Source organism: Lottia gigantea (assembly GCF_000327385.1).
Source record: "Lottia gigantea unplaced genomic scaffold LOTGIsca_8, whole genome shotgun sequence".
Taxonomy (NCBI): Eukaryota; Metazoa; Mollusca; class Gastropoda; family Lottiidae; genus Lottia; species Lottia gigantea.
This window is the reverse complement of record NW_008710662.1, coordinates 2,310,983-2,325,679: the sequence shown is the minus strand read 5'-3', so window position 1 is coordinate 2,325,679 and position 14,697 is coordinate 2,310,983. Positions and strand designations below refer to the sequence as shown.

Below are 14,697 nucleotides of genomic sequence, written 5' to 3'. Positions count from 1 at the left end.
TGGAAAGTTACCTTTCCTCTCCACATTTTCCAGCTTTCTCGACTTTTCGTCTTTTCTCTCTGCTTTCTCGTTAGTGAATGGTCGAGAGTAAAAGTCATATAATAAGAAGACTGCACTGTAGGAACAATTTCAGATAGGAGTGTAAATGCACACGTTTCAATTTGCATCTCTGACAATGTTCAAATTACTGTCGAGGTTTTAACAACTTGAGATCTGTGCACACATGCAGTGCAAATTCCAACTGCACTATCTCTGATAGTTTTCAAATAGTAGCCTGTCAAAGTTTTGGCTTTTAACCCGACCTGTGCAACTAGATGGCAGTAAACGCTGGACCCGTTCTCCATTCTAAAATGGCCATAACTCTAATTGTGACCTTAGCTGTAGAGTGTCTGTACCCACATACAGTCCCAATTTCAACTGTACATCTCTGATAGGTTTCAAATGGCAGCCTGTCAAAGTTTTTGCTTTTACTCCGACCTGGGCAAGAGGTATAATTTTTGTTGCAAACAAATAAAACCAAAGAAAATCGACTTTTTATTATCACCCTTATTTTTAGGAGGAAAATCCCTCGAAAGCTGCTCGCTGGAAGTGTTGTAGCGGGCAGGCTATGAAATTTGGAAGAGAAACACTTGAGATCTGTGCCCAAGTGCAGCCCAAATTCCAACTTTCCATCTCTGATAGTTTCTGATTGGTAGCCTGTCAAAATTTGGGTTTGTACCTGGACCTGTGCAACTAGACTGCAGTAAGTGACAGAGACTGGTGTAAGACCCCTTCGCCATACTAAAATGGTCATAACTGGACCAATTTTGACTTTAGAAGTATAATCTTTGATGCCAATGAAAGCTTATTATGCTCCGTGGCTATTTCAGTCAAAAGCAGAAAATCAAATTCTTTCAAACTTTCGAGAAATTCGACTTTGAAGTATCTACCTTATTTTTCAGACAAAAATCCCTCGAAAGCTGCTCACTGGAAGTGTCTTGGAGTAAAAGTGCTGTAGCGGGCAGACTATACAAGGTAGAAACTTGAAATTTGGAAGAGAACAACTTGAGATCTGTGTCCACATGCAGTGCAAATTCCAACTGTACACCTCTGATATTTTCAAATGACAGCCTGTTAAAATTGTTTTTTTTTTGTTTTACCTCAACCTGTGCCACTAGACTGCAGTAAAAGGTAGAGCCTGATGTCAGCCCCCCTCAACATACTAAAATGGCCGTAACTCTAGCAATTTTGACCTTAGAAGTATAATCTTTGTTGCCAAAGAAAGTTTATCATGTCCTGCGTCTATTTCGGTCAAAAGCAGAAAATTAGGCTTTTTTCAAACGTTGGAAAAAATCGACTTTGAAGTATCATCCATATTTTTCAGAGGAAATCCCTCGAAAGCTGTTCGCTGAAAGTGTCCTGGAGTAAAAGTGTTGTAGCGGACAGACTATGCACGGTAGGAACTTGAAATTTGGAAGAGAAACACTTGAGATCTGTGTCCACATGCAGTGCAAATTCCAACCTTACATCTCTGATATTTTCAAATGGCAGCCTGTCAAAATTTGGGTTTTTACCTCGACCTGTGCAACTAGACTGCAGTAAGTGACGGGCTGGTGTCAGACCCCTTCGCCATACTAAAATGGCCATAACTGGCCAATTTTGACTTTAGAAGTATAATCTTTGATTCCAATGAAAGCTTATTATGCCCTGTGTCTATTTCAGTCAAAAGCAGAAAATCAGATTTTTTTCAAACTTTCGAGAAATTCGACTATGAAATATCACCCTTAATTTTAAGAGGAAAATCTCTCGAAAGCTGTTCGCTGTAAGTGTCCTGGAGTAAAAGTGCTGTAGCGGACAGACTATTCACGGTAGGTACTTGACATTTGGAAGAGAACAACTTGCGATCTATGCCCACATGTAGCCTAAATTCCAACTGTACCTCTCTGATAGTTTTTGAAAGGCAGCCTGACAAAGTTTTGGTTTTTACTCCGACCTGTGCAGCTGGACTGTAGTAAACGGTAGAGCCAGGTGTCAGACCCCTTCAACATACTAAAATGGCCATAACTCTAGCAATTTTGACCTTACAGGTATAATCTTTGTTGCCAATGAAAGCTTCTTATGCCCTGTGTCTATTTCAGTCAAAAGCAGAAAATCAAATTTTTTCATACTTTCGAGTAAATTGACTTTGAAGTATCACCCTTATTTTTCAGAGGAAAATCTCTCGAAAGCTGCTCGCTGGAAGTGTCCTGGAGCAAAAGTGCTGTAGCGGGCAGACTATGAAATTTGGAAGAGAAAACCTTGAGACCTGTGCCCACATGCAGTGCAAATTCCAACTGTACATCTCTGATAGTTTTTGACCTGTGCAACTAGACTGCATTAAACGATTGAGGCTGGTGTCAGACCCGTTCCCCATACTAAAATGGCCATAATCGGCCAATTTTGACCCTAGATGTATAATTGTCAAAATCTGGGTTTTTACCCCGACCTGTTCAACTGGACTGTAGTAAACGGTAGATGCTGGTGTCAGACCACACTAAAATGGCCATGACTCGACAGTTTTGAGGTATAATCTTTGTTGCCAATGAAAGCATATTATGCCCCCTGGCTATTTCAGTCAAAAGCAGAAAATCAATTTTTTTTCAAACTTTCGAGAAAATCGACTATGCACGCGGTAGGAACTTGAACTTTGGAAGAGAACAACTTCTAATCTGTAAATCAAAAGACTTAATCTATGAAAATGCAGGTTTTTGTCCTAATCTTAACTTGTTGATGACCAAAAAGACCGCTATTTAGGAACGACATATGTTTTAAAATTACGCCAGACCAGAAGCCTTATTAAATAAGATCCGAATAATTATCACATATCTGAACGCCCTCATAAATAAATAATTCGTCTGCTCTCGCCAGGTCACGTGACTGCAATGTGACTGTTATGTGAATCTCGAATGTCTATGCCACGTCAGGGACTACTGTCAGTTTGCACGCTTAGATCTCTTCACAGACCCAGACAATATTGAATTATATTTACTGCACGTGCTTTTGGGATATGATATATTGTAAACAATTTAAAAATGGAAGAGTGTGTAACATACGAGACGGGAGAGATGGAAATAGACCCCGATTGGTATCAAAATGGTGAGTTTTAATTCATTAACATTTTTAAGATCTTGGTACGAATGGCCTGTAATTCACGAGATGTTTACTAGAAAACCAATCTACTCCAAGAGTACTCATTAACAATAAATTTGAGTTTATCTACTAAGAGAATGAGATTTGCTGACCTAAATTCCGACTAAATCAAGGCAGATGTTTACCAACATATTTTCAGTGTACTGTTTATTAAATCGATATAGTTCAGTATTTGGCGATATAGACGTGATATAGGGTTCTGTTCTACTATTGATCTTTGCCGACAGTTTTAAAGCCTCTATTATAAACATAAAACAATTACTCTATTTGTATTTCATATATAAAGAATGCAAGGAATGTTTTGTTTTAAAATGGTTTTCTGTGTTGTTATTTCTGTTTCTTCAAACAGTCCGAGTTAGCAACCGTTTGGATGTCACTTGTAAAGAATGACTCATCGTACAGATTAACCTTGTAGCATGGAATGGAACTGTAGATTCATATCTTTACAGACCAGACACTTATCTCTGTTACATTGCATTCTACATACAAAAATATAACGAATGCGACTTGATGGTAGAGAACCATCTCATAGATTTAATCAGAAGTGACCATTATTAGTATAGTACTTACTCGTCTGTTAATGTAGCATGCTGTTTTGATGCCGTCATTATTTCATCTGGCTATATTGATTGAGGGAAATGTGGAAGTCCATCTAATGTCCTTTTAGCACATTATCACATATAATAGCAATATCATTTTGTGCCTAGTGCCACTACATGTCGAAAAGACTTTGTATCCCCAGCCCCCGCTTCCCCCACCCCAGCACTCTTTTCTACATACTCCTATCAGACTATTATATTAGTCGTCACATGAATTAATGTTTGAAATGGGATAAATGACCATGGTAATCAAATCGGTCTCAAGTCGATGGAGTATTATTTATCAATATCACCTTGAAATAGATACCTTAGCATACATGTCCCTGTTCCCTCTCTCTAATTTCGACTGCAGAAGAGTAGGACGTAAAACTCCATCCATTTCATTTCATTTCTCTAATTTCGACAGACCCTCCCTGATGCTAAGTATCAGGCCCCTGCCCTCTAATCCATCCCCATCCACTTTCTCAAAACCTTATTGTTATATCAGAAGATATTTGTCTTGAAGTGATCTTTACATAATTATCAACCATCTTAATGTTTATCGCATCACATTTCATCAATAAAATAGATAATTTCCTGGTTGCAATAGTTGCTGCTGGCATTCATTACGATATGTGACATAATAACAACATTGGCATGATATCATTTTATTTATATTATTACATGTTATTATATTATTTATGTTATTTTTTCTAAACTCTCGCTACTTTCCCCCTACAAGATGCAGGTTGCGTGTATCTTGAATATAATTTGTTATTTACCTGTCAATCAACTGAAGTGCCATGCAGTTGGTTATATCCTTATTGCTATATAATTACTATTAGCTTTTATTACGCAATATGACATAATTAACAATTACAATGTCATTATGTCATTTTCGTGTTAAATATTTAGTAGCTGTAAAAAGTCTTAAGTTAACCTATATATTTACCTCATGGAATATGTATGCATGTATAAAGGAAAGTGATCATTTTGGTCGATATACTGACTTTATTGGAAAATTATTATTTAGAATTAAAGTTAGTTGTTTCCATGGGATTTTTTCTCAAGTAATCAAACCAAACGAAGAAAAGTAGTTATGAGAAAAGCTACCAACGTTAATGAAAAATTCTAAATGATGGCCCCATGTAATGAAATAAACGCAGATTTGTGTTCAATAAGAGCAAAACATTATTCCACAGTTTCTGTTATCTTGAAGGTTTAATGCTCATTTACTTTAAATAAAAATGATTGAAATTCCCCTTGGGCCGATTTCATGGCCTGTTAATTATTCAATATACCTGTCCTTTTAAACCAGATGTCTGGAGGGTAATGAATCTATTTATACTCTAATGACTTACTGATTAATTAATGAACCCCATTTTAAACTGTAATTATGATAAATAGAAGACAATATAGATAGGTTTCACCATATGTTGTGAATGACATGGTTGCTAATTAGAACGACATATTTACATAATTGACACTTGAATTGGGACATATTTCACAACACAATTAACTGTTCATTCCGAAAAGATATTTCATATATATATATATATATATATATATATATATAAGCTAATATAGAGATGCAGTAAAATAACACTGTTTGGCATACTAGATATCTACCAATTGCAGACCTGACTGATCTGCCCTGTCTCCTTAGAAGATTTAGTGATGATATTATAACCCCCTGTTCAAATAGGTGTGTATTCAGTCAAAGTTGGCATCATTTAACAAATGTATTGCAATTGTTTACTCGATATGTTACGGATCTTAAGAATCTGTCGTTCTAAGCATATATGCCAACTTTGACTGAATCTCAGACCCACTGCTATGGGGAATGTTTTCAGTCAAAACAAAAAATGAGACCTAGATATTTAAAAGAAACTTAGTGAAAGTGAAAAGACAGTAAACAAAATGTGATCATTTTAAGTCATTGAAATCGCCCAAATTAAACAGTTAGTTTCAACTTGTTGTTAGTTTGGTAATCCTCGACTTGAATTGTTGACCTAATTCTACCTGACAACACTTCAGTCATTTACTTTTTACCATCTTTAATCAGTTTTACATATTTTCTCACATTTTACTGCTGTGTTTTTATATTCGTCTTCCTTATATAACTTCTTAACACAGGTCTACTGAAACACATGTTGCTCTAGTAACACGAGTATGAATGCTTCTTCAACTAGGGGTACACATGGGGGCAGGGACTGACTTAATGGGCGACAACTGTCGAGGATAGGGTTCAAAATTCGACGAGTCGGAGAAGTGCATTGACGCATAGGGGCGTCTGAAAGGAAAATTTTTGAAAAATAGAATTGATTTGATGCATTCTGATGCATTTTTGGGTTAAAACGTGTAAATATGATATTTTTTAAGTATTGAAGTGGGGTACAATATTGGGAACAAACAATTTTTCTAAGGGAGGAAGGGGGGTGTAGGGGAGGGCAATTATCACCCCTGTACCCCCGCCACCCACTGGAGCCGGGACTGGTTTGGTATTTTATTCTAAAGACTCCATGTAAATATTTCACTGGTTATCTTAATGATATTTTGAATCATTAAGAAAGCAATCAAAACATACCACCAATCCCAAAAGAATAATTTTGGTTAATATTACCCCGAGAAATATTTACTGTGGAATGTTTATAATTTAACAAGAAACAAATAATTTACTTCACAAGACATTTCTTATTATTGAAGCTAGTCTAAAATCGATAAATAATAACCTATTAATAATGGAACAGAAAATAATTTATTGTGTGCATATCTATTGGTGTTAAATTAATATAACATATCTTTAAGATTGATTGCAACTTTTCAAATAGGTTGTTACCTTCTGGTACACATACCCGTTTCCAGATCATCGGTGTTTCTACTATGGACCACAGGGGGAAATACCAACGACCCTTCCCTTCTTTGGTTTGGTTCTATGATTCACAAAAACGCCACATTGACAAAACTTTTTCTGAAACATTGCAATAAAAATCTTGTCAATATGAAAATGCAAAAACTCACAAATCAACCATTACAGTCCTATTATTCTGAAATCTGAACATCGATTTTCTTTACAAGCGCATTATATTAAATTTTAAAAACTAAAAAAAATCTATAGATCTGGAACTACTCATAAATTTAACGAGACTTTTCTAGTAGAAATACAAACTGTATATAGACAAATCTTTTCTTTTGAGATGCTTTGTTACAAGATTTATATTTTAGTCACAGTATGATTTTAAAACTCCATGAAGTGTCTATTTCCTCCCAACATTCAGTACTCATATTGTTAATCTGTTAATCTTTTGTTAAGTGTAAATTACACATGGTGGTGTTACAAACTACACGGTCAAATATGCTGAGGACGTTGTTTCAAATAAAAATTATCTTTTGCCCATAGACTTCTGTCAAAAGTCCAGATATCTTTTAATCAACAGGAAGATATATTTCTAATTGATAAGAAATTATTATATAAAGATTCATTTTACCCATAATTACTCCGATGTTTGCTGTTTTACATCTTCACAATGTCCAATAATTATGAACTGTGTCTTATAAGACTAATTCTGTCAAAAATCGAATTGAGATAAAGTTTTACTTCCTACTGTATTGATTTACACCTGACCATTTGGACAGTACAGAAATTGGCTTTGTCTTTTTCGATTATTTGGGAATTTCACATACAAAGCTTCGGTCTAATATCCCATCAGAACGACTTATATATCTTTTCAGTGTCAGTAATCTGACCTACATCAATTACTGGAGAATTGTGTAGATTTGGGTGAGGAAGGGGGTCATTTTGTTTATTACTCGCAAGCTGCCAAGTTCTACCCAGGATAAAAGTAAATACACTAACGAGTCCTATATTAATGAAATACTATGTCTTTCCAGACTTACGGTTGGCAGCAGAACTTGGTAAAGCATTACTAGGTAGAAACAGAGATCTAGAATCTACTGTTGCTTCATTAAACCAGATAAATCATGATCAACAACAAGAATTACAGGTATGTGATCATCTCTTTATTTTTTTCTAATATCATAAATGATTTTATTGTAATATAATAGGTTGTGTTTTTGTTTGATTAAAAGTTTTCCAAAGGCCATTCAGTTGAGAGGATCTGCAGGTTGGTCGGCCATCAACATTGTCATTGTCATTGGAATTTTCTACTTGGAAGTTCTTGGTAGTAGCTTCTTTATACATGTCTTTTAAACGCTTCTTTCAGCATCTTCGAAATCAAGTAGAATCTTTAAGAAGTACCAGCGAATCAAGAAACAAGGTTAATGAAGAATTAGATAGAATCAATCAAGAATTAGAGAAAGCTAATCAAAGATTGATGTTGGATGCTAAATCAGATAAGCAGACAATTAACAGGTACTGTAAACAGCTTATTCAGTTCACTGGACGCAATCGGTTACGGAACTATGATTATGCTCCAGTTTTGCCGTTGTTCGTAGATTAAGGCTGTTATAGAGAACAAGTATTTTGGGATTAAAAGAATTTCAAAAAAGAATCTCTAGGATCTGCGACTTCATGATTTCATTTTAGAGATCGTCTATTGTGCAAAATTATGTACTATGATGTAAAGTATCGTCATGAAATGATCACTGAGTTTATTCTGTTTTATACTTTCAGACTGAGTCTAACAGTTGAATCATTAGATTTCAAAGTTGAGGAACTTCAACGTAAAGTAGAGGATCTAAAAGCTAAGGAAATAGCCGTTCAAAAACAAGACAAACGTCGAGCCACCAGTTTAGCTAGTCTTGATACAAATGACAAACCAAATAATTACTATATAGAGAATCTCAGGTGGACATACAATGATCAATTTAAAAATCTTCCACTCAACCCATATGAAAAAGAGATCAAACGGCTGCAAGAACAAGTTCACAAACTGAAAACCGATCACATGATTGAACGCCGCCAAACAGAAGACCTTGAGGTCGAACTGGCTCTGGCATTACATGAAAATCAAACGTTGGAAGACAAAATAAAAACTTTGGAAGACAAATTAGACAAACTGACTCAGGATATACAAGAAGAAACGTTGCGCCAAGAAATCAAGAAAGCCTTAGGACCAGACAAGATAGCTTGTCGATTTTGTGAAAGAACAGACGATACTGAGATTTTGGCTGATCTTGAACACGATGATCTAAAGCTGAAGAGTGCTGGAAAAGCTGTCAAGTTGGAAAGTGGTGGTAGTCTTTATGGTAGTATGGAGTCGGTCAATGTTGTGGCCTCAGATGCTGAAGAAATTGTGACCAAAGATACTGATGACGATAGTAGTTTATCTATACTCAATGAACTGGAAACCCAATATAAAACATTGTTCTCTAAATATGAAGATGTGATTCAAGGACGTTCTAAAAGACTCTCAGGAGATTTTGATGACATGGAAGAAAAATGTCGCAATTTTTCATCTGTTTCTCACAAAGAAGTGCAAACATTGATCAATTTGACATTGAATAAGGATTTTGGACAAGAACCAGGACAGCCACCTCCGTATAAAGCAATCTTCAAAGATCTTTTTGCCACTTTGAAAAAATCGAGAATTGATGAAAGTCAAGAACAAAAGACACCAGCTGCTACTCCAGTTAATGAAGAGGCCAAAACATTTCCAGATACCAAGACGACCAACACTTCCACAGATCCACAAACTACGCAATCAAAGACATCTTCAATATCCACATCAACATCTACAGAAACACCACAATATGCCTCTAATGGTGTGAAATTAAGACCCAAGCCCTGTACAGTTACAACTCGCGGCGTCAAATCAAAGAGTGTGGTCAGTGCTGCCAAAAAGTAATTCAAGATACACATTGACTAAAAAAATGAAAACTGAAAAATGATTCCAAAGTTTTATAGAAAAAGTCGAAAGGTCTCCACAGAAATTGATATTATTTTTAAGTATTTTAACTTTTATAGTCCATGTTCTTCTTGCTTCTTTTTCCAATGTTTCTTGCTACTCTTCCCAATGTTTCTTGCTACTCTTCCCAATGTTTCTTGCTACTCTCTCCAATGTTTCTTGCTACTCTTCCCAATGTTTCTTGCTACTCTCTCCAATGTTTCTTGCTACTCTTCTTAATCTTTCTTGCTTCTCTTACCAATGTTTTTGCTACTCTTCCCAATGATTCTTGCTTTTATTTCCAATGTTTCTTGCTACTGTTTCCAATTTTTATTGCTTCTCTTTTCAATGTTTTTTGTTTCTCTTACCAACGTCTCTTGCTGCTACTCTTTTAAATTTCATGCTTTTCTTTTAAATCTTGCTTCTCTTTCCAATGTTTCTTGCTTCTTTTAAGCATTGTGTAAAAATAATTCTAAAATTTTACATTCTAATGTCTACACAGAAATCTTTACTTTACATATTTTAATTTCAAAGGTTCCTGCTTGAATATTTCTTGTTTGTCTTTCCAATGTTTCTTGCTTTGATTTCCAATATTTCGTGCTTCTCTTCAAAATGTTTGTCTTAACTTTATGAAAATCATGTTACCATCATAAATAAATGGAAGGTCCACCAATGTACTTTTTAAGATATGAACTATAATCGGGCTTTGGCCGAAGCTTAGAATAATGGTAATTATGCCAGTGTAGATAATCTAGGACAGTAATTGTATTAACCCGGTAATATTTGAGTAGTTGTCAGCTAGATAAACTAATAATTGTATTTAAAGGTATTATTGATTGTATATAGGTGATATTGTAAATAGAAGGATATAATTGTGATATTTGTATAATATTGGTCTTTGTGCATTTTAAACGTTTTAATCTATAGTATTCTAGTCATTCTGGGTCACAACTAATAACCTTGTCCTAGTACCTCAATAACTCTATAACTTATGAATAGTAACCAACACTCAATAACAACTATATATAGTACCAGGAAATAGTAACCTACACTCAACAGGACATTCTAAAAATAGTAACCTCTACTTTTTTGGCATCTTTGTCATGTATAGCAAGATACTTTATGCAATTAGTTTTGTTGCTTTTTTTGTGTTTTTGTTTACAATTTTTTTTACCATACCAAAGATATTTTTGACTGCTGTATATCAAGAAAAATCTAGATTATGTTTCTATTGTTGCCATATTTATGTTGATACAAAAATTGTATGTAGTTTGAAATAATATAACTGAAAATAATTATGCAAAAGGAAATTTTCTTAAGAAGGAATTGCCTGTAAAATGATCTAAGTATTGTGTAGAAAATTAAAACTGTGCCAATTTGTTGACTATTGGATTGTATAGTTACTGGTTATTATTTGCTGTACTTCAAAATACATCAGACTGCAAAATAAATAAGACTGCTTATGTTAATGTTTTGAATTTGCATAAATAACTTGACTCATCCACTTAATATTAACAATTGAATATGTCTTTAAAATAGTAATTATTGAAATGAGTTTAAAAGGAAAATGCATGAAAATCAAATATCTTATGTTAAATAGTTGTATGTAGGCCTTTGGAAATCTGAAGACTACTTTGCTCTATCACTATGTGTGCCTACTATTTATTTTTATTTATGTTTCAAAAACTTGTATAGTGTGATATTATTATTGTTATTGTTTTAATTGTTTGTTTTATAAATTATAACTTAAGACAATAATACATGTTTTAAAAGCTTGATATCTTGTGATTATTACTAGTCCATAACAAGACCTACTTTCTAGTCAAAATTCAAAGTTAATCAACATAAGCATATAGATACTGATAAGTGGTAATTCAAATGTGAATGTGTACACAGCCCAAGAGAGGGGGTAGTTGATTGGGTTATTTTTAATTGCAGTGTTCCTATGGCAATAGTTTATAATAAGCAATAAGTCATTGGGATGTTTCTGTCAACTGTATCAAACTTTCATGTTTTTTAACTATGTCTTGATGCTTAACCTGTTCACTGCAAAGCCTTCATGTAGCCCCAGGTAGTGTGGAAGGGGTGTCAGAAGATTGCTTATATACTGAAAGGGACAAGAAGCCCAAATATTTGAACCCAGAGTTCTATTAATATACCCAAACAGTATTGAGGTTATATGCTTTTTATACAGTGAGTGTATTAAATATAATTTTGACAGGACAGCGACATTAAGCTAATTTCATGAGGAGGAAAACATAGAAGAAAGAAAATAGTTAAATGTACAAAACTTTAATAAGATAACCATTTAATATCACATAATCATTGCATAATATTTACATAACAAAATAACATTTTTTACATGACTCTTTTAGAAGCGTAGGTCTACAATTCAACTCATTTTCAAGTTATACAAACACATGTATTTATCTGTCGCCATTTACTTTCTATTATATTTTCAATCTAGTTTGAAGGAAACACAGCAGTATAATAGGAAAATGATAAAAGAAATTTAGACCTAAAATCTTTTCTTAAAAGTGTAGGGCCTATCTATATTTGTTTTATCAGCTGAACTAAATTGATATATTTTTTCAGAAACGTTTTTTTTTGGTCTATGTGTCATTGAAAAGTTGAAACAATTCTCAAATGAATTCCCAATTAACTGTCAATCTCTGACCACAGCTTTGAGATCAAGTACATATACAATTAAATCAATTGCATAATGTCTGTTTTGGAATTCTTAATGTCCAAATAAATCAACGCTGACGTAACTTCCACTGAACTTCTTTATATAAATATTGTACCATTTTACATACATTAAGTACATATGTTTGAAGCAGTAAACATATCCACTATCAGCGAATTACTAAGAATTAAGCACAATTGCAGAAACCTGGTGCAACTGTCTCAAAAATTCATGTTGATACAAAAGTTTCAGTCATCAGATGACTGTGTTTCTTGATTTTATCTTTTTTGAATTTACAAATTTTCCTTTTACTAAAGATTTACAGGATTAGTGTCATTGCTGTAGACTAAATCATGCTTTATGAACTAAAAGCCTTGATCCAACAAGCCAATATTCTTCCTACTGCAGAGGATTTGACCAATTTCATAAGGACATATCCAGCACAGGTGAGGATTATTATTGACAAATACCTTGGTTTGTTGGATAGAGGGACATACATCATTACAACTTATACAAAAATGTCAATTAATTAACAAAATAATGGAATGCATTTGATTAAATCACTAGTTTACAAGGTTTCCTCTATTAGTCAATCCTTACTTGGTGACTTCTTCCTTCACTAATAATTGCTTAATAGCTTCAGTTCAATTGAAGAGAAAGCTAAATCATGGTAGTCAGAATACATTCATTTACATTATTGACAGAGAATTTAACATTATCTGAATATATTCATAACATGGTATTCAGAATATATTCATTTACATTATTGACAGAGAGTTTAACAAAATCTGAATATATTCATAACATGGTTTTCAGAATACATTCATTAACATTATTCACAGAGAGTTTAACATTATCTGAATATATTCATAACATGGTTTTCAGAATATATTCATTGGTACACAGAGAGTTTAACATAATCTGAATATATTCATAACATGGTTTTCAGAATATATTCATTTACATTATTCACAGAGAGTTTAACATTATCTGAATATATTCATAACATGGTATTCAGAATATATTCATTTACATTATTGACAGAGAGTTTAACATAATCTGAATATATTCATAACATGGTTTTCCGAATACATTCATTAACATTATTCACAGAGAGTTTAACATTATCTGAATATATTCATAACATGGTATTCAGAATATATTCATTTACATTATTCACAGAGAGTTCAACATTATCTGAATATATTCATAACATGCTTTTCAGAATATATTCATTGGTACACAGAGAGTTTAACATTATCTGAATATATTCATAACATGGTATTCAGAATATATTCATTTACTTCATTCACAGAGAGTTTAACATTATTTGAATATATTCATAACATGGTTTTCAGAATATATTCATTTACATTATTCACAGAGAGTTTAACATTATCTGAATATATTCATAACATGTTTTTCAGAATATATTCATTCACATTATTCACAGAGAGTTTAACATTATCTGAATATATTCATAACATGCTTTTCAGAATATATTCAATGGTACACAGAGAGTTTAACATTATCTGAATATATTCATAACATGGTATTCAGAATATATTCATTTACATTATTCACAGAGAGTTTAACATTATCTGAATATATTCATAACATGCTTTTCAGAATATATTCTTTGGTACACAGAGAGTTTAACATTATCTGAATATATTCATAACATGGTTTTCCGAATACATTCATTAACATTTTTCACAGAGAGTTTAACATTATCTGAATATATTCATAACATGGTATTCAGAATATATTCATTTACATTATTCACAGAGAGTTCAACATTATCTGAATATATTCATAACATGCTTTTCAGAATATATTCATTGGTACACAGAGAGTTTAACATTATCTGAATATATTCATAACATGGTATTCAGAATATATTCATTTACTTCATTCACAGAGAGTTTAACATTATCTGAATATATTCATAACATGGTTTTCAGAATATATTCATTTACATTATTCACAGAGAGTTTAACATTATCTGAATATATTCATAACATGGTATTCAGAATATATTCATTGGTACACAGAGAGTTTAACATTATCTGAATATATTCATAACATGGTATTCAGAATACATTCATTTACATTATTAACAGAGAGTCTACCATTATCTGAATATATTCATAACATGGAATTCAGAATATATTCATTTACATTATTCACAGAGAGTTTAACATTATCTGAATATATTCATAATATGGTATTCAGAATATATTCATTGGTACACAGAGAGTTTAACATTATCTGAATATATTCATAACATGGTTTTCAGAATATATTCATTTACATTATTGACAGAGAGTTTAACATTATCTGAATATATTCATAACATGGTATTCAGAATACATTCATGTACATTATTCACAGAGAATTTAACATTATCTGAATATAT

The 14,697-nt window shown here is 33.0% G+C and overlaps 1 protein-coding gene across 1 annotated transcript; it reads left to right on the top strand.

Annotated features, from left to right (window-relative positions):
- Positions 1 to 7,615: 7,615 nt before the first annotated feature.
- Positions 7,616 to 8,449, top strand: LOTGIDRAFT_108448 (hypothetical protein; the record flags this gene model as incomplete). Its single annotated transcript, XM_009066953.1, has 3 exons — positions 7,616 to 7,750; positions 7,970 to 8,118; positions 8,380 to 8,449. Coding segments are annotated over 3 exons (354 nt in total), but the record flags the coding sequence as incomplete, so codon positions are not given.
- Between the last annotated feature and the right edge of the window lie 6,248 nt (positions 8,450 to 14,697).